Here is a 26,093-nt window from a genome sequence, read left to right on the forward strand (position 1 = left end):
CCAATAAAGAAACAAATAGCATCTGCACGACACCCCTTTTCTCATTGCGACAATTGCAGACTCAACAAAACTCCGCTTCTGTCGAGGTTAGCCTCGCCAAGGTTCCAAGGTGAGAACAAAAAGCAAAGACACGGCAATGTGAAGCCCGTCTTACGTCTCAACGCAAATCCTTCGCTCGCTGGCGCTAGTTTGCCAAGGAAGTAAAAAGCAAAGACAAGTGCCGATATCCAATGAAAAAGAGGTGGTAAGGATAGTATAAATAACTGATGGCTTCTGCCTTGTGATCAACCCCGCTCTGTATTAACTTGAAGACTTGTTACATATACGCTAAGATGCAGTCTAACAAAAGATCCCAAAAAAAAAAGCAATTATTGTAAAAAATGGCTTATTCGAAACGGGTATCATGCCATGCCATTGCTGTTGCTACTCTCAGGAAACGGAAACGCTCCCCGTAGCCTCCTTGCATGCTCATCGGGAGACATTTGCTTCTGATCGGGCGAAAGACGCCGATTTGCGCTCACAATGTCAATCTCGATGCGTTTGCGAATGTTCCTATTGTCCTCATCAGCTCTCAATTGCTGGTTTTCGTTGTGGCCGTCACTCCATACTTTGAGGTCCTGCATTCTGACATCTCCCACAATATGTTCTTCGCTTTCGTTTATCGTGATATTGGTGATTGGATTCGCAGTTGGGGGCCCGCGACCACGCCAACTTTTGGAACTTCCGCCAAAGGTAACGAGGTCTTTCGGTGTTGCATCTTCAAGCTTTTGTGTAGAACGTCTCGAGGAAAGGATGGATCCAATAAAGGGCCCAATCAACATCTTGAGCAAAGGAACAAGCATGGGAAGATTGGTGGTGACAACTGCGACAAATGTTTCTCTTACGGCCCAAGATCCGGCCAGCTGTGCACCATTGGCCGTATCCTAAATCGCTTTACATCAGCTTCGACTCTTTATATCAGGCATACGTTATAGAAGACGCACCAGTACAATGAGCGCACAACGCAAAGTGGCGCAAACAACGACAAAAAGTCCCCCACTAAAGAGAAAAATAAGTCCAATTTTCCTCCAAGGTTTCAGACTAGTTGTCCAGAGCATGGGCAACGGAATCGATATGATGTATAAGTCGGTGGTCACATTGAATGCCCAATAGACCCAAATGATTTGATTGGAAATGGCAGGCTGGCAGACGTCTAGATACCAAATTAGCAAAAAGCCGAAGGTGACATAGGGGTCAGAGAATGCTGACTTCCAGGATCGGGGTATATCTGCCACAGCTTATGGAAAGGTCGACATGAAAGATATAGGTTCAGCGCCACAACAATGTAGCTGGCTGCAAGAAAAGCAAAGCCTATATAGATTCGAATGCGGTAATGCCTGGCCAATCCGTCCTAATCGAGGAGCATGGTCAGAAAGGCGTTGAGGGAAGATACCGATCCGTATGGGAAAACATACTGTAAGTCTGATGTAAAATATTAGCAGCGACGTCTTCAGTGTCCAAAGAAGCGTCGAATATGTCGACCATCCTGCAATCTGGATCTTGGATCCTAGCACTCTGTCAAACTTGTCAGTATGGAATGCTAACCCCTATTCTTCTCTCGAGTTAGCTACCTTAAATGATACTCGGGATCATCTGGCGATAACGCAGCTCGCTGCTCATCCGTCATATTATTGTTTGCAAGTCCATTTGCCGCATTGCCAACACTATACGCCAGGCAAGTCTCGGCTATGTAGAAAAGAATGGCCAGCCATGCAAGATAGTCATCACCGCTCAGGCCTCGCCAGCCAGCAAATCTAACGCGAGCAAAAGTTCTGAGCACGGTGATGGCTATACCGATTGCCAAAAGAGTGAAGGCCTCAACAGTGAATTGGTGAAAAGCTGCAGCGGCTGCAGCCAGTGCAGCCGGATCTGGCGGAGGAGATGACATGATGTGCCGCGCAGCAGTGGCGTGTTTTTGCTTATACAAGACTTGCAAAGAAGTATCTGGGCTTTAACATGTGCTTACTCGACAACTCAACCCTCATTCAACCAACTGACATAACTCAAGAAAGTGCGAGGCCATTCCGTCATATTTCATTCTCAACGACCCTCTCTCAACGCACAAGTACTCATACATGTAAGTACCCCGTGGCAGGGCCCTCTCCTTTCCAGACCACGGATGATGATGCCGTTTGACAGGATACATACTCGTCCATGTCTTCTTGGCAACATCTTGTCATTTTCCCTGCCGTAACAAGGGTCATTACAACCTCAGCGGTGCCAACAACGGCCCCCCAGCCAGAATAGCCGTCTCAAAGTGGACGAGTTGCAGGGAAGCTCCACAACCGTTTGTTAGCGCAAGGGGAGTTCAGTTTGTGAGCCGCGGATGGCATGAATCCGGCGAGGTCGGTCTCCATAAAAAGAAAGTTCAAGCTGAGCTGTCATGAACCAATTCCGTACCAATTACTAGGTGTTATTTATTTGTCTTGTCGAATCTGATCTAAGCCCTATCGTCAGCTCGTAGAAAGCAAAAGCGCCCAATTGATTAGCTGCCTTCTTCACTTTTTTCCCTTCAAAGTGCGTTGAAGAATTCCCACGTCTGGCCCTAATCAGCAAACCGCTTGCATATGCGGGTCAACCTGCATGTTGGTTCACCCGGGCCACTGGATGTGCAACACTTCGTCATCCTTGGCCTAGTGAGTGTAGACTTGTACTCCGTCAGCGCGAAAATCATCCAAGGTTCTAAGCGATAATGGGGGGTGTGCATGTGCTACAAGCCCCCCTTGTCTTGGTTGAGTGCAACCTAGTGCCCAGTATTTGATCAACATGACTCCCCATCATAGTGGTGGCCAAAGAGGAGACTGGAACAAAAAAGAAACGAGAAAAAAGCAACCTCGTGCAAGTCTGCTTCAGCAACCGAGACGACAATGGAGACGTTTGACTGTGTCGTGGCTGGCGCTGGTGAGTTCTCATTTTCTCGCTTCAGATTTCTTTTTCCATGCTTTTAATGTTCATTCCTTTTCTTCTCCTGCGTGTCTAGTTGTGTCGCACCTATGCAAAAAGAAAAATCCGAGAGACTAATCGTTTGTGGCCACCAGGATGGTACGGACTGGCTGCCGCGAAGCAATACCGCGCCCTCCATCCAGATGACTCTCTTGTGGTGTTCGACCCTCAATCCAGCGTCGGCGGTACTTGGGCCGACGAGCGACTGTATCCAGATGTGAAGAGCAACAATCTCCTGGGGACATACGAGTATCCGGATTTCCCCATGGACCCAAACACATTCCAAGTAAAGCCTGGACAGTACATTCCCGGAGAGGTCACTAATGCATATCTCAAAGCCTATGTGGACAGGTTCAACCTCGGAGGGTCAATCCGTCTGCGAACCAAGATCACCACTGCCGAGCACAAGGACACTATCGAAGGCGGATGGATCCTGACCATTGTCAACGACGAGGGCCAAGAGTCCAAGATCTTCGCCAAGCGCTTCATTGTCGCTACCGGCCTAACTTCAGAGCCTTTCATGCCTCACTTTGACGGCCAGGAAGATTTCGGCGGCAAGATCTTCCACAGCAAATACTTTAAACAAAACCGAGATACCCTCCAGACTTCTAAGGCGGTCACCGTGTTTGGTGGCACAAAATTTGGCTGGGATGCCGCTTACAGCTACGCTACCGCCGGTGTCAAGGTGAACTGGGTCATTCGATGTTCGTTGGCCCCTTGCATATTACTCTATCTTTCCACCCTCCCTATCTTAGCAAAGTTGAGGAGGGACAAGGTGATATTTAAAGTGCTGACTTGGTAAAAATCTAGCATCTGGCCATGGCCCATGCTGGATGGCCCCATCATACGTGACTCCATTCAAGAAATGGATCGAGAAGCTTGCGAGTATGTATCGTCCCCATTATCGACATCGTCAAGATAGCTAACTAGCCACTTCGAGATATGCGCTTCCTCACATGGTTCAGCCCTTGTATCTTTAGCGGTGCCGCTGGCTACACCGGCATCCAGCGCTTCCTCCACGGCACCTTTCTCGGTCGTTTCATCGTGAATGCCTTCTGGGCTATCCTTGGTGGCGACGTCATGTCTCTCAATGCATATGGTTCACATCCCGAGACAGCAAAGCTAAAGCCATGGCTCCCCGCCATGTTCACCGCCGCCAGCTTCAGTATTCTCAACTACGACACCGACTTTTACGAACTCGTCCGAAGTGGCAAGATCAAGGTTCACATCGGTGAGATTGATCATCTGAGCCACGGCAAAGTCCATCTTGCCGACGGCACCGTTTTCGAATCAGACGCTTTGATCTCCAACACCGGCTGGATCAGCTCTCCCCCAATCAAATTTCTCCCCGAAGGCATTGAAAAGGAACTCGGTCTACCCCATGAAATCGACACAGAGGCTCCACCAGAGGACCTCGCCAACCAGCGGGATCTCATCAAACGCGCCGACAGGGAAATCGCGAAGCGCTTCCCCAGGCTCAAAGACCAGCCTATCTGGAACAAAAACTACGTCCCCCTTACAAAGCAGAAGGGCATCTCCAGCAAGGAGGCAATGACACCGTACACTCCTCAAACCCCCTTCATGCTGTACCACTTCCTCGTACCACCATCGGAACGCTTTCTCCGCTCCCGCGACATTGCCTTCTGCGGCTTCGTCAGCAACTTTAGCAACACACTAACAGCCCATCTCCAAGGCCTCTGGATTGGCGCTTGGTTCCGACGTCTCCTCGTCAACGATCCATCCCGAGCCGTTGACGACAAAGATGCCATGGCCAAGCTGCGATATGAGACAATGTTGCACAACCGCTTCGGCAAGTGGCGCTACCCTAACGAAACAAAGGCCCCGACCTTCATCTTTGACGCCGTGTACTACCTCGATCTGCTACAGAAAGATCTCGGCTTGAATCCCCGCCGCAAACCGAGGGGGCTGCTCACCGAGGTGACCAGCCCCTACGGTGCAGAGGACTACAAGGACGTGAACGAGGAGTGGGAAAGCAAATTTGGCGGTGTCACAGCTGTGTAAATGAAGCAGCCATGTCTTGTTTTATAAGCCACCAGTTGCCTATTCAGTCAATTGCCAGAGAGAGCGTTGGAAGAGGATACCCACAGTTTCACAGGTTCAACCCTTAATTTTGAGTCCCTTTTTCATGCGTTGTCTCACCAAACATATCGTCTCATCTTTTGGAAGTCTCGAGCAAGCCATAGCCGTACTTCCTAAACTGCTGCCTTCAGGATCAGTAATACGACCTCAATCGCGCATGAGATCAGCTCGTTTATAGTATCTATGGTGCTTCAATTATACCATTATTTACCTAGTAGTCTGCATATTTCCCAGGCTATGTACACGTGGAGAAACGAATTGGCGTCTACTGTACTTGCGTCTGCTTGGCGCACGCGCGAACCACGCGAGCCTTCATCTAGTTCTGGCGATCTGGCGAGTCAGTTGAACACTTGGCACGACGCTCCTGTGTAGAACGCCTAGAAGAGGGATGAGCAGCATCGACTATTGAAACGTGGGCTGATCCATTGGTATCTCCCATATATTCCGGCTCCACTGTTCCGTTTTGCGGCAATTTCCATAGCAAAATGGCAATTAGCCGTATGCTTCGTGCTATTCCTATACGATGTGTGGCTGGTCACTTTTATCCCCTCTTGTTGGCAGTTCCTGAAAAATACTCGTATAATATGCAATATCATTAAATCATCAATTTATATCATTCGTTGTCGTGAGCTACCAGTAAGGTAGTAGATGCTAAAAACTATCGCACGTGTCATGCGATGGATATTCCTCTGTGAATAGGTATAGGTAGTCTAAATATTTTCGAACCATGAAGCCCGGGTATTCCCCTCCCCGTCCCATTAACGACGGAGTGCGTAGAAAGACATAGGAATTACAAAGGAAAAAAATCACAGTCATAACGATGTTATGATACATCGGATCTGACTTCTGACCTAGCGCTGTATTTATCGTTCATGTTGACAAGTTGAACCTCATCGTTGTCGCCATACTCGACTGTGTATGATGTGTGGTACGCAATCCGGTTGGCCTCGATATTAGGATGAGGTTGTGACCTGTCCACGTGCGAACCGGCGCTATGCCCCAGGGGAAGTCGGCTTGACCGTTTGTTACTTGCTGTTCGATTTCGTTTCGAGTTCTTTCCATAGTAGCGCTCCGTTGTGCCCTGAAGCTTGGGGAAGATGCGGACGAGAAGAAGGCGGAGGGAAGGCAAGCAGATACAGATGAGTCCGACATTGATCTCCACAACGGACCAAACGCTAACATCGTAAAAATCCCACGTAGGATTCATACTATCGCTGCCAAATTGGATAAGAGACCGAAGACGCAGTATGCTCACGACGGTAACACTAGCAATGTGGTAAGCAGGTAGGTTCACCAAGAGAGTGAAAAGAGGTTCGCAACTTACAAAGCACCGAGGCAAAACATGAGCCCAACGCCAAGCTTGCGCCTCCAGTCCAAGTTGAGACTCTTGAGCTGCCACAGGGGAATGACCAAAACCCATATGTCAACCGCAATGCTGATGGCAGCATTTGTCCAAGCAATAGAGTTTATGTCTAAGCAGGTGCCTTTGTGTAAACCATCCCATTTTTCCCAGTAAAACTTGACGGGTGTGCATTGGAATATAGCAACAAGGACAAATGCGATACCAAAAAGCGTGGTGAAGATAAAGGTTCCCCAGAGCAGGCGACGTACCCCGGGGCTTGGGAAGATGCGGATGTAGAAGAGCAAGACGGAGAGTTTGATCATAGAGACTTCTGCGAAATAGCCCACCTCCATAATCCAGAAAAAAAGACCAAACCTAGTAATCTCTGCAGGCTGCAGGGTCCAAATATCACGACCCAGCCCGGGTTTCGTCACTCCATGAGCGCTGATGGTGGTGCTTGGGATGCCCAAGATAATGGTCGCCAAAGCCACCCAATCATCCCCACTCAGTCCCAACCGAGCCCAAAGCTTATACGCAAGTCGTTGAAAAACAAAAATGCCAGACAAGATACCAAAGGTGTTGCTGAGGGCAATGTATCTTTGTGATTTGTCTCTGATGGGCTGGTCGCAGGCTACAGATGTCAAATTCATTGTTTCTGGGCCACTGTTAGAATTCATTGACCTTCCTTGGCATATCTGTAAGACTAACGCAAAGCTTCTATGGTTGTGCAGCTTTGCAAGACGCAGCCTTGCATATTTTGCTGCAGCGTTGGGTTCGTGCATACGCAAGTTGTGTTCGTCGGCTGACATGGTGACGCGGTAAGCGATTTAACAAAGCACTCGCGCTGTGAAATGGAGTTTAGCTGACGGACTATATGTGTGAAGAGCATATCCCGGGGAGGGTACATACAGCACATGAGGGCATCTTTGCCACAGCATCGAGACTTGAGCCAATGCTCTGGCCAAAGGCTTTTGGCGCGGTAGCCAGAACCGCAAAGGCCAATAGCCATAGATTCATGGCTTTTGACAGTGCGTTTGTTTCTTATTGAAGTATGCTAGACTGGTGATCGAATCGTGTTGGGCATCGTTTTGTGAAGATGGGCCGTCAGTGGAACGAATCGAAGGCGAGGGTGGCAGTTTAGATCCCAGGATTCAGATATCTGCAACTGATGAACGGATAAGGAGAGGTCAAAGACTTTTGACTCAATCCGGAAATCCAATCTTGGATTCAGATACCTTGACGGTGGCAGCCACACGAAAAAGAGAAAGACGACAAAAAGAAGAATTGCCAACAAAGGAGTGGCTGAGACCCTGGTGTTAAGGAATAAGTCTTGGGTTGCATGGGGCAATCGTCTGCAAGCCTCCCCGCAATGCTCTCTACCGACGACCAGTGTCGATTCGGCTACATAGTATTTGTGTGTAGTAATACGCGCACAGGCTGGAGGCACTAGACATTATGATTGACGGAATGGGCGCATAACATTGGACGCAACGTCTTCTTTGGGTCTTGGAAATCAAGCGACGGGGGCGACTGGCACTAGTTTGGCGTTGAGGCGTTGACATGAATGAGAGCTCCATCTTGGCCCACGACTCAGGAACCTGAAGTCGCGACGGGTCCCGCTGGGTCCAATCACGCAGCGTGACAGGCATGTCGGCTCCGAGACGTGCATATCCGTGCTATTTCATGTGTCTAGCCAGCTGGTTCTCGGACAGTGAGCATATAAGGAAGGGCACGGGTGTCCCCACAGCGAGAACTATACCGGCATCGGCCAATGGCGGGATTGTTTCCGGTTGTGCGAAAGACGCTTGAAAAGCGTAGTGTGTATGGAATCTGGACTATGGCGTATCACAGATGTGTCATGGCACTACTCCGTACGAGTACTTGAATTCGTATTTCTCCAAGTACAGTACATGTACATAACAGTAGAGGAAGGGAGTAGAGGGAGAAGAAGCAACATGGACCCTAAGGACGCCTTGGCAACTGGGAAAGACGCCCAATCTAGACCTCGTGTCCAGTCAAGGGAGAATTGCGGCTGAACCAATATTGTTCAGGGTATACTGGGACGGCGAGCAGTACTACTACGGGCAATGGCTGGTGCTGGCTGTGCTTCACAGTTCGCCAAGGATAGCATGGGGATAAAGAGCTCCCCTCCCAGCTTTGGCTCGTAAAACACAAACTAGCGTCGTGTTCCAGAAACTTGGTTCGAGACAGAGGACAAGTCAGGGGACGGGGCTAAAGTTGCAAATCGAATGACTGGAACCGCACTTACAACGATCGGATTGGGGCCTCTTGGACCGATCCAGCAAGGTCGTGGGTTCGGGCCACAGACGGGTGCCGACTCGAAAAATAGTAGCGCTGCCTGGGATGCGACCGGCGCAAAGCCCCGTTATAGACTCGAGAGCGAGCCGATGATATTGGCCTATTGCTCACTAGCGGGCGCTCGCTCTCCGTCTGATTTGCAGCGGTTTTTGCCATGGCAGCAATTTTAAGACAAAGCCACCGTCGAGGCTTGGTAGACTAGAGCTTCCGTGGCCTGACAGCGGCACAACTGAAAAGATTTAACATTTTGTTGAGGGCGAGGCGTTGAAGTTTTTTTTTGGTGATAAGGGGCGTCGAGGTGGAGGAGGAGAGACGCTTTGCTATTAGATATTTCGGGATAAACCTCCAGCTGCTTGGCATAACCCAGTCCCCAGCATATAGGTAGTGTGACGAGAAGGAAGATGCAGCAAGAGCTGGTTAGCCCCAACTTTCTTCCCACAGTAGGTACTCTTGCATGTACCTTAGATGGTACGTATCAGGGCATCTTCAACATCCAACCTCCATTGAACCAACCACTTGACTCCCCAAATTACAGCTACGAGTGCATGGGTGCCGCCAAGCTGCCGTATCAAGTTTCACATTGACAAGCAACACTGAAGCGGGAAAAAAAACATTGGATGTATAGACCTGGACTCTTGGCCGTCCAATTTGCCAACGCCCGCATCGCCCCCTTTTGCAGACTTTTGAAGACTTTTGCTTTCTCTTGGGCCCAGCAGCGTCGCCTCTCGCCCCTTGACGCCTTTTTGCTGACATGGATTGGGCTGCGGGGTTTTGTTCCGTCTTTTACATGTGCCATCGTCGTGATTCTGAACTAGCGAATACCTACGAATTTACCCAGTGCTAGCTCTTGCTTCACAGCTTGTTAGACTCAGAGGCGTCGACATGTGGCCTCTGTGAGCCAAGCGACTAACACATTTTACCGCCAGCCACACTCTCTGGGCAGGTTTTCGCTGTCCATCGCAGATGGGGCATGGCACGAACGGCTGCCTTCCTAGCTAGGCATCCGGCTGCAGCCCCCAAAAGGTCAATATCTGCAAGAACGCAGTCAATGCCGAATTCATCGACGCTCCGTCTTCTACTCGTATACGCGCAAGCTGCTCCGCCCACATGCCGTGGCTCATCAAAACAAAGACGGCACGGCTTGGCTTCCCTGCAAGAGCACATGTCTCGAATGGCAATGGAAGCCTAACTACTGTACAAGTACTCCGTATAGTAGCCCGGTAGATCTGCCCCCGGCGTCCGTGCCCTGCTTGTACGCCGAAAAGCATCGTCCAAGTCAGATTCTCCATGCTTATACTTGTGGCGGGTGGGTTTCGTAGAGCCCTATGCGATGCAGGGAAGCATTGCGAGACAGCCTGGAGGGTGGCCCCTTGTCACAGCCCTGTGAACATGAGCTAGCAATGCAACCTCTCAGGCCCTTCGTTCATCGGCCTCATTCCGCTGGCGTTTGTTGTAGATTTACACGTGGAAGAGGCCCGCGGCCTTGCTGCTTCTTAACTAGCCCGCCTCCGAGCCCCCGTTTTTCATCTCGGAAGAAGCAGCGGAATCTCAGGTCTTTGACAGAGCCGGAGGTCGCTAGTCGCAAGTAGGGAGGCACAATTGCGTAAATTCATGCAAGGGCCGTTCTGCCCGTGACGGAAGAGGGCTGTTTGCACACAATCTCGGCGCCCACCCGAATCTGTTGAGCGATCGCCTTGTAGAGTGGCATTGCGTATGGAGTCGTTTTGTCGCTTGTCCTCACTAAATCATGCACGTCGGCAACAACAGTTGTTCTTCGTGGCAGTGTGTCGCGCGACAAAGGGAACCGAGGCTACCTCGGGAAAGGATTTTTCTCCTCTGGCCGGCCTGTCACTGTTGATCACGCCGACAGCCCGAGTTCGCCGGCACTCTCTTGCCGTCTACGGAGTACATAGTACTATTATGCACTGTATTTCCATTGCCAATGGGATAATCGCGGCCAAATTTTTGCTCCATAGGTGGCGTCTAGATGATACTCACGACTAAACTGGAGAATCTGACTGTGTCTCGCCATCACTCTCACTGTCGGACAGTTGTGCTAGAAGCAGCTATATTTTTCTTACTTGTGGGCCAGGGCCCCCTCGCCCACTCGCGATATGTCCTTGAATATTTGTATTTCTGTACAGTACTTTGCAGTACTCGTATTCTTCAAAGCACTAAGCATTTGCCGGATAAAGACTCGCAGTGGCGGTGGTAGCGAGTATTATTTTGCTTATGTTGCTTCATCATGTCTACCGTCTACTCCCATGGCGCGACGGCCACAAGTGATTCTCTCTGGTGGCCACCAGCCGTCTTCAGAGACTGCTAGTCTACCTAGTCAGGCACGGCTTGATGCGGTCTTTTCTCAGTCTCCTGCAAACTTGTTTCTTGGCTTGAGACGGCGCGTCGCCATCATTGGCCCAAGCGTTGTTACAGATCGGTGCAGCATTTCTGAGACATTGTCGCTGATCTGCAGCCGGTGGCCGCCAATGAGCAGCACTACACTAGTACGAGTAGCAGCATCAAGACTTGTACGGCAAGCTTCTTTTTCTTTTTTAGGTCTTGTTTCTTTCCAACCAACTCTTGAAAGACCGCCCTGTTAAGCGTGTACCGGGTAGGTAGGCATTGCAAGCCAATGTAAGAGGCAGAGAGGGAATTGGGCGGATTTTAACATTTTTTCGTCACTTTACTGTTTGCGTCCCAAAAAATGCCAAAAGAGGCAAAAACAGGGGCCGCCGATCGCGTCAGAAAGCCAAAGGCGATCGTCACGTGATTCTCCTGAGACTGGACTGCGCCCCTTTAGATTTGCAGCGCATCAAACAAGACGAAGTCCAACGTATCCGACTCTCCTCGACGCGGCATCTCCAATTCTCGTCGCCTGCAAGATCTCGTCTACCATGGTGGCCAAGTACATTGCCGGCCTGCGGGCTCTGGCTGCCCGACGGGTCGTGACTCTCGTGGCCGCGGCCGCTGTTCTGGCCAGCATCATCGTCATTCTCGTCCGGCTCGGGCCGCCCACGAAGCTCAACCTGCCAGACGTCAAGCTGCCCGACATCGACATGTCCAAGCTGCCGAACATTCCGGGATTTTCGGGATCGCACGAGCCGGAGCACTATGAGAAATGCGACAGGAACATTACCGAGCCCCTCAAGCAGTGGAAGGAAGCGCGGGAGAAATATGACAAACTGATGGATGACAAGTTCACGTAAGTTGCGGGGAGCATTTGGTGTGACGTTGATGCGTCATCGAGACAGCGCAGCAAAATCCAATTGACCAATGAGTTCTAACAATTCTTGTCTTGTCCCTTTTTAGAATTGCGATGCAGACTTATAAGCGGCCCAAGGAGCTCGAGGAGACGATGCGCGTTATTCTGTCCGAGAAGATTCCCTCGCTGCACGAAATTGTCATCATCTGGAACAACCTCGAAGAGAAACCCCCCGGCAACTTCAAGTCTGAGACGGGCGTGCCTGTGCGCTACAGGGTGTCGGAGCGGAACAGTCTCAACATGAAGCTCCTACCGGATCCGGACTTCAAGACCCAGGCTGTGCTGCTTTCGGACGACGATGTATACTATAAGCCGCAGGACCTCGAGTTTGCCTTTCAGACGTGGCGCAAGTTTGGTCAGCACCGATTGACGGGGGCTCTCCCGCGTTGCGCGACGCCAGACGCAGAGGGCCACTGGGGTTACGGCTTCTGCTCCAAGGATAGCAACCAGGATGTCTATTCCATGATCATCACAAACCTGTGCTTCTCCCACATGTCCTTCCTCGATTACTACTCGTCCAACAACACGGTCATGCAAAAGGTTCGTGATTATGTCGATGATCACTTCAATTGCGAGGACATTGCTCTCAACTATGTCGTGTCGTACCTCACTGGCACCGGGCCGCTCCTGGTCAAGGGTCGCGACAAGTATGTCAACTACGAGCCGGCTCAGGGCATCAGCAAGAAGCCTGGCCACCTGGAGGCCCGAAGCAAGTGCTTGAACGACCTGACAAAGATGTTTGGCTGCATGCCGCTGGTCAATGAGACGGCTCACATTGAGCGTGGCGTTATTGTCTTGTGATTTTATCGAGAAGGAAGGGCGAGGGGACCACGGCGTTTTTTAAAGACAAACCCTCAGCCCACGGCGTATTTGCTTTTTGTATCAGAGCAGAATCATTGGCGGGGGGCATTATCTCCGACGACGGAGTTATAATACGCGTCAGTCGTCAGACGGTTAATTAATGTCTTGGACGGGGATGGACGGGTAAAACGGCGTCGATCTCTTGGCGCTGGAAGCCTTGTTATGATTGGGAATAGAGGGGCACGCACGAGTCTTGTGTGCATATTTGTAAAACTTGGAGGATCTCTTGTTACTCGATATGTCTATGTGTAGTTTAATTTCTTATCCTTACAAAAACATGGAGTTATGCGTGCAGATAATAAACTCAAGCCGCTATTCAATCCAATTGCTATGAGTTGATGAGAAGCAGATTGTGGTGATATTGCCGTATACAAGTAGGTCGGGAGAGGAGAGGCAGACTCATGCCGCGTAAGAGACTGGTATGCATTGAGCTTGAGCTTGAGCTTCCTCTGATCGTCTGCCTTACCCAATCAATCAACCCCATTCGCACTCATATCTCATCATGATTACTCTTCTCCCCCGGGATGATGCCGGATCTTCCTCCAAGCCGCGTACCCCATGCCTCTCCCAGGAGGAAAAAACGCCATCGCCAGCACATAGTTTTGCGGGGAGCAGGGCTGCCAAGAACGGCCTTTGCTGGATATGCACTGGCCTCACGCTTCAGCTTCCACTTGATCCTTGCGCTTTTCCCCCTTTGAAGGTCCACAGCGACAATGTCTTGGCATCGAGGGCGCGTGCGTCATGACTAGCAAGAACAAGGCAAAGCGGAACGACTGCTACTAGTATTGGTATTGGAGTTATTACGAGTACAGTATGACATGTGCCTTGGTAGATGCCGCAATGCCTAAATTGCCGCGTGCTGGTCATATGTCGGTACGTGCGCGGGAGAATCCGAGGCTCTGCGGAATATTTGCCGCTCTGTCTCCGGAAAGATCCATTCCTTGATTGATCCAGGCCATTTGAATCGTGTAGTAGAGGATCAGCGCCGCAATTGTATCAACCACGTGGATGGAGTCTGGCAACCGCGTCAACAAGGGAAGTATCTGTGATGGAATTTATTCCCTAGTTGGGACAGAATCGGCCATGGGAGCTAATCCAGATTACCTGATCTGGGGGCGTGTCTCTGTGATGGCACTGCGCCCTTTGCGTGGGCGGGGTTTGTCCTTTGTGTGTGTGTTATTGTCTGGCAAAAGGCGCGGAGATGTATATAAGAGAAGAGAAGAAAAAAATATCTCAACACTCTTCTTCTTCTTCTTCTTCTCTTGGTGCTTTGCCCCTGTGCAATGAAAATCAGCAGCTATGGGTTCTCAGCAAATAACCCTGTTTGACTTGCCTAGTAAGGAGCCTTGCTCTTCGTGGTCTTTGAACCCGTGGAAGAGTAAGTACCGGTGATTTGTATAAGTGATATACATCCCTTACGGATATTCATGTTACGTGCTTTCTACATTTATACTAAATGCTAACATATTGATAAAGCACGTTTGCTTCTGAATTACAAGGGCCTTGATTACAAGACAGAATGGGTAGGCATTGGATAGCATCTTGTACCACTCTTCTTCAGGAGCCGCAGCTGATGCCATGAACCAGCTCAATTATCCAGAGATTGCGCCTAGAATCAGGCCACAGTATGTACCTATCTACTATATATCCTCCATCAGGACAAAATGATTATGTTTATCATAAACCAACTAACCTCCACTTCAGCCTCCCACCCAACGAAAAGGGCAGAGCGTATTCCATCCCCACAATCCAGTTCCCAGATGGAATATATGTCATGGACTCGAGAAAAATTGCAGAGGCCATCGAACAGAGACACCCATCTCCCTCTGTCTACCTGGATTCTCCCACAGTCCAAAGAATAGAGCATCTCGTCCTGCACTCCATCAAGCCCATCTACCCCATCCTCATGTACAAAATCTCACAGGTCATCCTCAGCGAAAAGAGCTACGATTACTGGGTCAGCCAGTACACTAAGGAGTTAGGCATGCCCCTCGATGAATATGAGAGCCAATTCGGCGGCGAGAAAGCCTGGGCGGCGGCCCTGCCGGCCATGAGTGAGCTGACGGCCATCTTGAAGGAGAGACAAGCTGAGGGGCCTTTTTTCTTGGGCAAGGACGTGAGTTACGCGGATTTCGTGTGGCTGGGGGGATTGGTCTTTGTGAAGCGTACCGATGAGGGGGTGTTTCAAGAGTTGTTGGATAGGACGGGGGATAGAGCCGCGCATGAGAGGCTTTTTGAAGCATGTGCGCCTTGGCTGAAGAGAGACGATTACTGACATGGTGGCTCTTTGATGAGTGCTGCTTGAGGCAACTTTTAAATGACGGTTTACGAATATTCACAAGAACAGCGAGCAGATACTTAAAGTTGTTTCGTCCGAGTAAAGAAAGATTATGACGGTAAAGATACGCCCGCGCTTTGTGCTGAAAAGTCGCCCTCCCAATAACTGCCTCACCACAACGAGCTCTCCTGCTCTGTAAGCATGTATCCTGGAGCGACCGGTAATATACCCCAAGTCATATACCCCATGTGTGTAGCCCAATATGTGATTTCCCGTATCCTTCGTATCCGTGGTATTCCCAACGCCGATATCAGAAAAAGAACAAGAGGAAAACGACCCAAAACGCCTCCCAGACCAGTGCCTTACTTGCTCTCGATTGTTCCCCCAAGCCCAACAATCGCCACATCCGCCGTCTCGCGCTCCAAGAAGCCCATCTTACTTACGTCCTCCCCCAGCGACAAACTTCCCTTGGCCCACTCGACGATGAGCTTTCGTGCCTGCCATATGGCGAGATGTTTATTGTGTTTGTGGATCTTGGCAATCACCTTGGTACGGAGACTCTGGCGCAGCTCTTGCACCCAGTCGTCTTCTACCCATCTAATGTCCTTGCGGGAGATGGGGCAGAATGCTTCGGGCTGGCGAGAAAGCTCGTCAATGGTTGAAAACTCTAGTTTGAACATGGGCGGGTTGTTGCAGTAGGTGGCCACGGCGGAAACATTCACTGCGCAGAGGGAGCCAGAGGCACAGTCGGTCAGCTTTGTATGTTCTTGAGGCTTCCCTGCAATGCTCATTAGCCGGATGTACATCTCGATCATGATATTTAAATAAAACAAGAGACCAAAGGGACATCAACCAAGCCAGATTCATCACTCACCACACAGTCTTCCTGCCACAACCTCTGCCTCCACCAGAAAATCCAGCTCTGAGCGTGGCAGAGCTCCAGCCTTGCGGCTCGACCAGTCATTAAAAACGGCATCCAAGAAGCCATCGATGCTCTGCCTCGTCTTGGACAAGCTGGCATTGGGATCCGTCGCACTGCCGCAGGCATGCAGAATCTCATAGCACTTCTTCAACTGCACGTCGTTCAAGTCATCCGCACTCTTGATGGGCACTGGCTCGAGAGGATAGTCGGCGCCAGCCTCGATGGCATCAAAGAGCTTGTCGCGCTCGCTCTTTACCTTGCGAGGTGCTCGTCGAGGAGGAGTCGAGGCTATGGATATCGGCGATGCAGAGGTGCGCGGGCGCTTGATGCTGCGCTGAGGAGTTGACGAAGTGATTTCCTGGATGCGATTTGCATCAGCAATGGAGGTGGCTCGTCGTCGAATCTCTCTCTGTGCCCTCGACATAGTAGTGAAGTTGCTTATGAATTCATTGACACTTGGCCGGCGCAATACTGGCACTACCTCCATTTTTTTGCGAGTTGAAGGCTTAGAGGGCAGTTGATCTTGTGGTCTTGTGGTCTTGTGGTCTTGTAGTCTTATGGCCTGCGATCTGAGGTAGAGGTGGCTAGCGAAGAAGCATCTTGGCGCATCGCAGAGGAGAGTAGAGGGGATTCGAAGGCGGTGAAATGTGAGTGTGCCGCATCTCATTTTTGTTTTGCCCAAATTTTCTGGCGGAGAGTGCGCTTCTCATCTTTTTGTCGATGGCAACGGGCATCTGGCAGCCAGTGTTTGTCTGATTGATGGGGCGATGGATGCAGCCAGTTTTCTAGAGCTATGTACTCAGGAACATTGCTCTCAACGGTCGACGATAGCAATATATGTGTTTCTTTGTTTCTTTTAAAATTGTACAAATAGTAACGTCGACAGCCAGGATATTATCAATTATGGAAAAAAGAATGAAAATTCATGATGAAATATGCATATGGTGTCTTACAAAGTCAGTGGTACCAAGAAGAAAAAAAGCGAGAAATGCAAAAAATAAATGCCCCCGCACAGATTTGAACTATGGACCTTTGCATTACAAGTGCAACGCTCTACCCCTGAGCTACAAGGGCATCTTCTCGTTAGCGGCTTGCCCGAAATTTTGCTCTATATACTTTTTGCATTCCATCTCCGTTTCTAGATCAGTGGTTCGTCGACCCATATTTTACCGCGTCCAGCACCTGTCAAAGCTGGGATTCCCATGCTAATAAACTGTGGAGGTTCCAAGCAAGGGCCATCATGATAATACTACATAGTAGTACATATTCGGGAACTACTTCGGGTAGAGAGGCTGACAACCACATTGAATGGACAAATGACAAGTACACTTACTATAAAATATACCAGGCAATGGCTATGGGATATCTACATGTAAGAGTACTGCTAAAGCCCAGTGTCTTTTATTTGAACGCTTCTCAGCTTCAGCAGCTCTAGTTCCACTGTTGCCACACTTCCTCCCTAGTCGGCTCCGAACGTGCCGCTGTTGTTGAGGACCCATCTTCTGAGTCTCAAAATGGTGGACACAGCTGAAGAGGCGAACGGGTCCGTAGGGCGCATTTGCTGGGTGCCGTGTCAGGTGTCAAGTTAGGCTGTAACAGCTTTTCTCGGCTATTTATTCCGTGAATCAGGTTACACGCTGTGTAGCGGCTACATATAACCACCTCTACTGCGAATAGGACTGAGATATCCATATTACAGATACGGCAGAAACGCCGGCAATTGACAGCTGTTGCAAACCAAATCGATCCTCTAAAGGATCCTACCTCACTTGCCTACTATACTTGTAGAGAGTGGCCATATCTGCAACAGTCATAAACTCCAGAGATTTAGCCCAACGGTTTGCGCCTGGGGAATTTCCACTTGGGCACACACCCCTTTCCACACCCCTTTGCAACAGCACCGGATAAATTCTCATCCCAGGAAGCCAAAGAAAATATAAATAAGGGGCTTGAGCCCATGAGCTAGAAAGAATACTTCAATTTTCGTTGATACGGGATATAAAGATTGCGAAAAAAGCTTTTTCAAGTTTTTAATGCATACCCAAGCAATTCTAGAAGAACCTGTCCATTTCCTATTAGGGTGTATGTTGCAAGCTAAACCATCTTTATAAAGGACCGAGCCCGGTTTTGCAGCAAAAGCCGTAAGTGCCATTGTAACGTCGCCACAGGGTCAGTTACAGATAAAGATCAGATACGCTATATCTACGGAGTACACGATGACTGTATCGACAGCTCCGAGAGTGGGTTTGAGGAGATATACTAGGAGGCATACGAGCAACCAAGTTTCCAATCCCAGCCGATATAAATAGGGAACATACATTGATCATCTGCATTTACTTTTGCTTCGTCCGCTTTACCAATATTGAAGGGTGGTTACATCCACCGACATCATAAATTTGTCGGTAATGCCATCCCAACAACATCATTTTTAAATCCGCACTCTTTCCTGCATGACAAGCGAAGCATCCATTTAGCAGAAAAGTGCTTAATTTTAATTTCGGAACATTGGCTCCGTCAAATATTTGGTCGCCGATTCATTACTCAGCGGCATGAAAGTAATTACATGTATTTATTCCATAAAGAAGGCGCCTTGGGACAGGTAGGAATGCTTCGCCTATAGATCGGTTGGCCTAGATCTCTAGTCTGCTTCTTTCTATAGGCTAGATCTACAAAGCATGAAGAATTATCCTCTATATCGTTTCCCGCACAATGACACAGCCAGCTGTTGCAGTGGCAAACCGTTGGGCGCGAGTCAGTAGCCGGACGGAAATTTCCACAAGTAGAAACAAGGCTGAAAATTGAGCCTATTGCAAACACCGACGCTAAATGTACGAGCTTTGCTTGCTAAAGCCGTTGCGCCCGCATCCATTGGCTTGGCTCTGGACCTCAAAGTCAAGTTTTGACACTTTCCCGTTTGACGGTGAAGATGAATATAGCCAAAAGGATGAATGCAACCAAAGATCGATGGCCAAGACGGTGTAGCGAACCCCCCTTTCGCTGCGCAGATCCTCATATAGCTACATATGTACTCGGTTAGTTTACTGTCCCCAAGCGACCAAATTTCATGAGAGGCATATCATGTGAGGACCGTGAAGCGGCAAGTGGGACAGAACTAGAATGGATTAATACTCGTATATTAACCAGATGTAGCATTAGCCAGCACTAGGAGGCGATACATAAGTAGCAGAACACAACTCTGAATCCATAAGATCTGCAAAACCCACACATTAAAGGGGCGACAGATACGTAAATACATGCTTTTCGGCGACCTCCTCGCTGGATCGGGAGGAGCCCTTGTCGCTTAAATTGACTGTTAAGGGCAATAGATGCTGTCTTGCCTCTATCCCTGGGTACAGATTGAGGACTTCTTCGTGAAGTCTTCACTCTTCCTTTCCTCAGCCACAGTAAGGTAACGCCGCAGAAGCCGGATACAATATCAATGTAATGGGCGCAATCGAGAATCGCGGCCCGCAGCTGCAAGGTGTCGCATATGCTCTTCTTGCCATTGCATTCGTGTCTTTACTGCTAAGATGTTATTGCCGGATCCTGATCGTGAAGAATTTTGGGGGCGATGACTGGATGATGGTATTGGCAATGGTATGTTACATCTTCCAAGATCATTTAGCACACACTGCTCATATCATCCATATCTAGATCTCGTTTATTCTCTTTGTTTCCTGCGCTCTTGTTGGCGTTCATTACGGTACAGGGCGCCATTTTACCGATTTAAAACCAGAAGATGCGTCCACAGCCATGATGGTGAAGTTATCCTCCAATGATAACCAACCTTCCATTGCATACTGACCTTTTTTGCAGTACTGGTGGTTTTGTTATGTGTGGTACTGTATCACCATGATATTCTCCAAAGCGTCTATTGGCTACTTTCTTCTCAAAATCGTCATCGACCGAACTCAAAGGATCATTATCTATGCCGCCCTGTCTATCACAGTGCTCTGGGGAGCTATTTTTTTCCTCGTCACAGTTCTTCAATGCAAACCAGTCTCGTTCTTCTGGACCAGACTTCTACCTGGAACACCTCAACCTGGAACATGCCTCGACATTATGATTATTGAGGCCATCACATATGTTTACAGTGCCTTCAGCATTATATCCGACTTTACCTTTGCAATACTACCAATGTTCCTGGTATGGAAGCTACAGATGGAGAGGAGGATGAAGATTGTGCTTGTTCCCATTCTGTCAATGGGCTGCATGTAAGTTCTTTTTGTTTAGAAAGCCTAATGGGGAGACTGGCTAACATGTTGATAGTGCCAGTGTTGCTGTGGCTGTCCGATTTGGATACATAAAGAAATTTAGTGATCCTGATTTCCTTTGTAAGTCTCGAACAGTCGGCTTAAGCAAATGTGCGCTGCTTATACTTGAATAGATTCTACAGTCGACATAGCCATCTGGTCAACCACAGAGCAAGGACTTGGAATTGCCGCGGGCAGTCTCGCTACGCTCCGGCCACTTTTCCGCAAAGCTGCTGCTCATATTTCAACTCGATCAGGGCAATCAGGGCAACAGGATTCATCACATCTTTCGAACGATATAGTAACAATTGGGAAAATAAGCAGGCAGAAGAAAAGCAGAAATTCCATGGACCTGGAGACAAACATTGTGCAGAACGATATTGAACTTGAGTCGGTGCAAGAGTATGAACAAGATTCAAAGCAACGAAACAGTAAGGGGGCGAATCGCAAATCAAAGTCAATATGGTCATCACAAGAGCGCAACAATGAAAGTGAGGAGAAGCTATATATATCAAAGCCACAAGAATATTAAAATTACTTTTTCTTCTGTACTGCGTTTATATGCTGATACACATCAGTATTCTGGGAAAACATCTTGACACGGCCATTTCTATCAATACACGAATACGGAATTCGATTTCTTTTTTTCCGTTTACGTATCGAGACCTCATGTGCCGTTGCTACTGCTTTACTGCAGAAAACAAACTCATAGCTGTGCTCCAGAGCAGGGGAGCGAGCACAACCCACGTTTCCGTGTCTCACTTTTGCATGTACCTAGGCAACCAGCCACCTTGATAAGGGAGCAAAAAAGACAATCATGGCGACAGAGAAACAATTGAAATGTTACAAAATGCTTCAAAAAGCCAAAAAGAGAAACACCTTGTTTCGTGCCCCCACACAGGATTGAACTATGGACCTTTGCATTACAAGTGCAACGCTCTACCACTGAGCTATAAGGGCGCTGATTAGATAATCGAGATTGACCAATCATGAAATCCTAACCGAGCTTGTTGATCAAACGAACTTTATTTGTTTTTATATGCCTTTTTTCAAATATGACTAACACGTTGCAAGCCCACCTTCTTCCAGGCCTCACTCTCCTTCGAAGAACGAGCGGTTTCCATCGATTACCGGGATGTATGTGCTAAGCTCTGTTAATTGGGTAAGGTCTTTGTCAGGGTGACTACTGATGCAAAGTGCACCTTACTATATTACTACTTGCTTATACTATGCACTATCGATCTAGATGTGCTTTAGTTTATCCTCATTATTTTAACACAACACCACTGATCTCAAATGTCTGCACTTGTCCCGTAGAAAAGGACACTGAAAATTTTCCGTTGGTGATCTTTGTATCCGAGTAGCTTTTGTATTGGTCCCCGCCACTTGTTTGGGTGCTCCATCGAGGGACTGTTGCACCATTACTGCCAGCAGACTTTGCACGAGTAAGGTCGAAAGTGATGGTCTGAGCACTACCCCAGTTTGCAGCAACGATGACGAGCTTCTGAGAGCTAGGATCGTAAGCAGCCGCAGTATTACCATCCGGGGTAGACAAGATCTGCATGCCAGGTTTGATATGCCGAGTGAAGTGTGCAAGCACAAAATATTTCGTGCTTGCCGATGAGAGCGTCAACTGGTCATTATCGCCAACGATGAGTCCCCAACCAGAGATGTCAATGGCCTGCCAGTATACCCAAGCAGTAGGGTGGAGCCAGGTAAAATCGAGAAGCAGGTTTGTGTACAGAGACTTTCCACTTGCATCTCCATCACCATATTCGCTATTCCACAGCCTCTTCCCTGCTTGACTGGCAAGACTGTAAAGGGTATCACGTCGCCCACCACCGTACTGGTAGCCATGGACATTGATACGTTTGACAAGGTTCTGTACAGAGCTGCCCAGGCCTTGCCAAGTCGAAATGGCCAAGTCATAGCTGGTCTCATCTGATGAAGCAACGAATGATGACAATCCACGCTGCACAAGCTCGGTGTTTAGGTAATTGATAACTGTGGCCATTGTTGACACAGCAAAATGGCAGCCCTCCTGAGTACCGATAGGTCCCCAACCCGAAGAAGGTTCGTTAAAAGCCTCGACTGATTGAAACTCGATTCCCCAGCTTTGCTTAGCTTGCTGGGCAATGTTGGCAAGATAAACAGCGTGACTTTGGTAGTTCCATGACTGGAGGTTATCACTCAAGGCGTTCCCTGACGGATTGTGGTTATTGCACATCCACCACATAGGCGAATTAGAGAAGAGCTCAAATATATTCGCGCCGTTCGCTTTAGCCTTCTGCAACATTGCTCGCTGGTTAGAATCGACATTCCAGTTCCAGCTTGATGACGTAGGGTCAGTGCTGGCCCAATCGAGCCAGTAGCCATCGACCTGCCGAGACGGCTTGATACTCGATGAGACTACCATACTGGCGCCATCATAGCTGTTGGTGCTACATGCGCCAGCATTATACCGAACAATATTGAAGCCCAAGCCTGGCAAGTTTTGGCCATTGACGACTTGGTTGTTTTTGGTGAAGAAGACATTAGCTAGGTCATCTCTGTTGCCGAAAGCTTTTGCCCACCAAGCAAGAGATACACCCCAGCCTTCCCACGTACCCCAGTTGGAGTTGGGATCAACAGAAAGAGTTGTATCAGCCCCGGCTCTCTGAAACAGCAGAGCAAGGGCTAATGATGGGGCGGCAACCGATCGCATTGCGACTAAAATGGGAGAATGGATCTTGCTGCGGAAATAATGTACGATGCAGATTGCACACCAGAAAAGCAACTGTTGCTGTTGACTTCCAGACAGCTCATTTTTATACACCTTGTGAGAAGCTACCTAACCGGCAATTGGCGCGCCTATTCTAGGATGTGCGCTGCAATGTAACACAAGGGTATCATCGAATACACACGATCTCGGTAATGGTTCTGGCCAAGGGCTTGGAACAAAGCGGAGGCGACAGACACATTTAGGCAGAAATTGGGAGAAGATGTTTAAGAGACGTTCTATTGTAATGGTGAAATTTTCTATTTGAATAGTCCAAGTTCTTTGCATGTAGGTACACATCTTCTTTCCCATGAGGCCACACCTTTATAAGTGCAGATTCATGACGCTTCACGTAGCTCAACTGCATAGGATCACGACAACGGCTGAAGGCTAAAGGCTACGGAAGGATAGTGAGGAAAATCATGCTATTAATAGCGAAGAGGAACTCCGAACGGGCCCTAAATTACAACCTGCTATTAGAGGTAAGGCCCCGCTCGCAAGTTAGCGCTATGTGCCCCTCCATCTTAACATTGAATACCGAGGATAATGCCTCCAAACATGTGTAAAAAAGGTCAAGTCGTAATTTGAAGAAAGTGGCGGACTTGACACCAGACCCTTTGTGAAGATCTTACGTGTGCTTCGGATGCTCTCTCAACCAAACTTTTCATATTATATACTTCTGTCTTCTTGCTCTCCCATGCCACAGAGCAAAGTTGAATTGGATGCTTCATCCTTGCTCAGCTGCATATGAGATCGTATCAGACAGATGCTTGAGCTATATACATACTCGTATAGGTACATGTAGCTAAGGCCTTATGCAACCCACGACATGCCTGGCAGTTCTCCCGACAGGTCCCTCTTTCCGGTTGCCGGGCCAGCGTGGTGACAGATGCCATTAACACAAGAGTAATCCGCGTTACACGGCTGAGAAGCGCTGCAATCCCAGCCGCCGCATCCCCAGCTGCAGTTTTTGCAGTATCCTCCCACACAAGAGTAAGCCGATTGGCAAGGAACGGAACTACTACAGTCCCAGCCCTCGCAGCTAGAAATTTGTTCGTCAGCTCAGTCTTTTGGTACGCTGATATAAGACAGCCTAAAGGTGCGTGAAACTTACCCCCAAGTACAAGTGTCTTTTGGATAGTTTGAGGGAGGAGGAGGAGGCGGCGGAGGCGGTGGTGGGCCGGAACCTCCAGCTGGGGGCGCTCCAACAAAGCTCCAGTCTTGCTTTGTCGTCTTGCTGTTTGCCTGAGAGATGGCATATTGAATGTTTCCCTTGCCACTGTTGAAGCCGACTTCGAAACCGTCATAGCCGGTGCAACAACCGCTGTTACAAGCCTCGGTGCCGTCGTCACCTGGAATCATTTGCCAGTATGTCTTCACCAGTGTTAGTCAGAATTAGAACAAAACTTCAATAAGAGATTGCATAGTGTCTGAGGTGGGAGATTATACATACCCATGGAATACCTTGAGCATTGAGAGAAGCAGCTTGGTCGTTAAAGTTGGAGTTGTAACTGGTCTGGACTCCCCATTCTTCTACATGGAGAAGTTTGTTGTGGGACGCGGCCGTAGACTCAAAACCTGGAAGAAGATAACCCCAAGTAGACGCATCACCAACATAGGCATGAATGCTAATGATGTCGATGGCTGAGCAAGTGAGAGCCTTTGAGAGCAGGTTGTAGCCGTGAACCTGGTCACCGCCAATGCCTCCGGTTGCGACCTTGATGTTGGAATCCGTAATGTACTTCTTGAAGTTTTGTGCTCGGTTGCAGAGCCAGTTGGAAGGATCGCCGTTTGCTCCGTCAGAGGTGAACTGGAAAGGTTCGTTCTCGAGGTCAAATGCCAATATGGCCTGAGACCAGTTCCCCCACTGAAGGCCACTGCTGGGCGACGTATAAGTCAAGATGGCCTTGATACGGGCGTCATACTGAGCCTGGGCATTCGAGTTGCCATAGAATGAAGTACCGTAGGTCTTGCAGTAAATATCACAGCCATTGCCATTGGTGTTGCCGTCGTGAATGTCATTTCCGTCATGGGGAGAGATGATGGCTTTCATTCCCTTTGCGGCCAGTTGGGCGAGAACTTTATCAACTTTTGCCAGAGCATCCCAATTGTATGAACCTATGCTTGTTTCGAACTCTTGAACACTTGTGACGATATTGCTGCCTTTATCACAGCCAGTCGTATGCTGATTGATCCAAATGCGAACCACCTTGGCTCCATAGCTGGAGAGAGTATTGATGTAGTTGGCTTGGTCGGATGCCGAAAGTCCAGGGAGGAAATACAAGCTAGATCCTGCAAAAGAGTTTGACGCGGTAGTAAAGCCAGAGGCAGCCAAAGCGTACGCCACAGTGTTGAGCTTCATGATGAGCTCGAGAGTATTGAACTTGAAGTAGGCAATCGATGAGTGTCTTGAAGGCTAGTACTACTTGACAACAGTGGGATTTTCATCTTCTTTAATAGATTTTCGGAATCAGCGCAATATTTCGCGCCTCGTGTACGTCAGTCCTTTCAGGTTAGGCTCTGTCAAATGCCTCCAAACGCCTCCAATGTGTTCGAACCTATGTGAAGCTGAACCTATCGCCAACCCCACGTAGGAACAGTTACAGAGCTTGATCCATGATCCCCACTGCACAAGTCCACGTTGAATTAGGCAAACGGAACGACACGTTCCGTAACTGGATGGGATCTAATACAAGTCTGAATATGTCTTTCGGCACTTATTGTGCACTAAAGTCTGGATGCCGTGTGCTCCCGTTCATGGCAGCTAGCGACATCCCGAGGGCAAGCCTATTGGCTGTGCTTTGTTTGATCTTCCTCTTTCAGCAAGTGATGATGCCGTTTATTTCCGCTCCTAATTCGGCCCGACTAGTTCAGGAAGTAAAGAAGGAATCAATTCCTCGCCGCCACAAGGATTCGGTGGCTCGAGAGCTGACCACAGTTGCATTGCATGGGCTTCTAAGCAAGTCTATAGCTAGGGTTTCGCTCCTGCAACGCGAAATGAACCTGATTTGGGTGA

The 26,093-nt window shown here is 48.9% G+C and overlaps 9 protein-coding genes across 9 annotated transcripts; 4 read left to right on the forward strand and 5 right to left on the reverse strand.

The window, feature by feature from the left end:
- Positions 1–284: 284 nt before the first annotated feature.
- On the reverse strand, positions 285–1,994 carry TRIVIDRAFT_213239 (uncharacterized protein; the record flags this gene model as incomplete). The annotated part of the gene is made up of 6 exons (XM_014099757.1): positions 285–304; positions 506–923; positions 984–1,192; positions 1,249–1,390; positions 1,455–1,554; positions 1,611–1,994. The coding sequence occupies 6 exons, from the start codon at positions 1,925–1,927 to the stop codon at positions 285–287; spliced, it is 1,206 nt and encodes a 401-aa protein (XP_013955232.1).
- A 912-nt stretch (positions 1,995–2,906) lies between these two features.
- TRIVIDRAFT_180717 (uncharacterized protein) lies at positions 2,907–5,692 on the forward strand (the record flags this gene model as incomplete). The annotated part of the gene is made up of 4 exons (XM_014099847.1): positions 2,907–2,940; positions 3,078–3,686; positions 3,793–3,867; positions 3,923–5,692. 4 exons carry the CDS (start codon positions 2,907–2,909, stop codon positions 5,002–5,004), a joined length of 1,800 nt encoding a protein of 599 aa, XP_013955322.1.
- Positions 5,693–5,905: 213 nt separating this feature from the next.
- On the reverse strand, positions 5,906–7,441 carry TRIVIDRAFT_51635 (putative PTH11-type G-protein coupled receptor protein; the record flags this gene model as incomplete). The annotated part of the gene is made up of 4 exons (XM_014099844.1): positions 5,906–6,347; positions 6,407–7,079; positions 7,133–7,268; positions 7,334–7,441. 4 exons carry the CDS (start codon positions 7,439–7,441, stop codon positions 5,906–5,908), a joined length of 1,359 nt encoding a protein of 452 aa, XP_013955319.1.
- A 4,196-nt stretch (positions 7,442–11,637) lies between these two features.
- Positions 11,638–13,199, forward strand: TRIVIDRAFT_213242 (glycosyltransferase family 64 protein; the record flags this gene model as incomplete). The annotated part of the gene is made up of 2 exons (XM_014099848.1): positions 11,638–11,945; positions 12,053–13,199. The coding sequence occupies 2 exons, from the start codon at positions 11,638–11,640 to the stop codon at positions 12,804–12,806; spliced, it is 1,062 nt and encodes a 353-aa protein (XP_013955323.1).
- Positions 13,200–14,165: 966 nt separating this feature from the next.
- On the forward strand, positions 14,166–15,141 carry TRIVIDRAFT_51640 (uncharacterized protein; the record flags this gene model as incomplete). Its single annotated transcript, XM_014099758.1, has 4 exons — positions 14,166–14,244; positions 14,343–14,389; positions 14,454–14,491; positions 14,571–15,141. The coding sequence occupies 4 exons, from the start codon at positions 14,166–14,168 to the stop codon at positions 15,139–15,141; spliced, it is 735 nt and encodes a 244-aa protein (XP_013955233.1).
- Positions 15,142–15,527: 386 nt separating this feature from the next.
- On the reverse strand, positions 15,528–16,400 carry TRIVIDRAFT_119884 (uncharacterized protein; the record flags this gene model as incomplete). The annotated part of the gene is made up of 2 exons (XM_014099759.1): positions 15,528–15,922; positions 16,019–16,400. Coding segments are annotated over 2 exons (777 nt in total), but the record flags the coding sequence as incomplete, so codon positions are not given.
- Positions 16,401–19,510: 3,110 nt separating this feature from the next.
- Positions 19,511–20,851, forward strand: TRIVIDRAFT_51581 (uncharacterized protein; the record flags this gene model as incomplete). The annotated part of the gene is made up of 5 exons (XM_014099849.1): positions 19,511–19,663; positions 19,721–19,825; positions 19,883–20,280; positions 20,336–20,400; positions 20,454–20,851. The coding sequence occupies 5 exons, from the start codon at positions 19,511–19,513 to the stop codon at positions 20,849–20,851; spliced, it is 1,119 nt and encodes a 372-aa protein (XP_013955324.1).
- A 735-nt stretch (positions 20,852–21,586) lies between these two features.
- On the reverse strand, positions 21,587–23,023 carry TRIVIDRAFT_51554 (glycoside hydrolase family 5 protein; the record flags this gene model as incomplete). Its single annotated transcript, XM_014099760.1, has 1 exon — positions 21,587–23,023. The coding sequence occupies one exon, from the start codon at positions 23,021–23,023 to the stop codon at positions 21,587–21,589; it is 1,437 nt and encodes a 478-aa protein (XP_013955235.1).
- An 867-nt stretch (positions 23,024–23,890) lies between these two features.
- Positions 23,891–25,439, reverse strand: TRIVIDRAFT_202252 (glycoside hydrolase family 5 protein; the record flags this gene model as incomplete). Its single annotated transcript, XM_014099761.1, has 3 exons — positions 23,891–24,119; positions 24,192–24,451; positions 24,531–25,439. The coding sequence occupies 3 exons, from the start codon at positions 25,437–25,439 to the stop codon at positions 23,891–23,893; spliced, it is 1,398 nt and encodes a 465-aa protein (XP_013955236.1).
- Between the last annotated feature and the right edge of the window lie 654 nt (positions 25,440–26,093).

Source organism: Trichoderma virens, assembly GCF_000170995.1.
Source record: "Trichoderma virens Gv29-8 chromosome Unknown TRIVIscaffold_75, whole genome shotgun sequence".
Taxonomy (NCBI): Eukaryota; Fungi; Ascomycota; class Sordariomycetes; order Hypocreales; family Hypocreaceae; genus Trichoderma; species Trichoderma virens.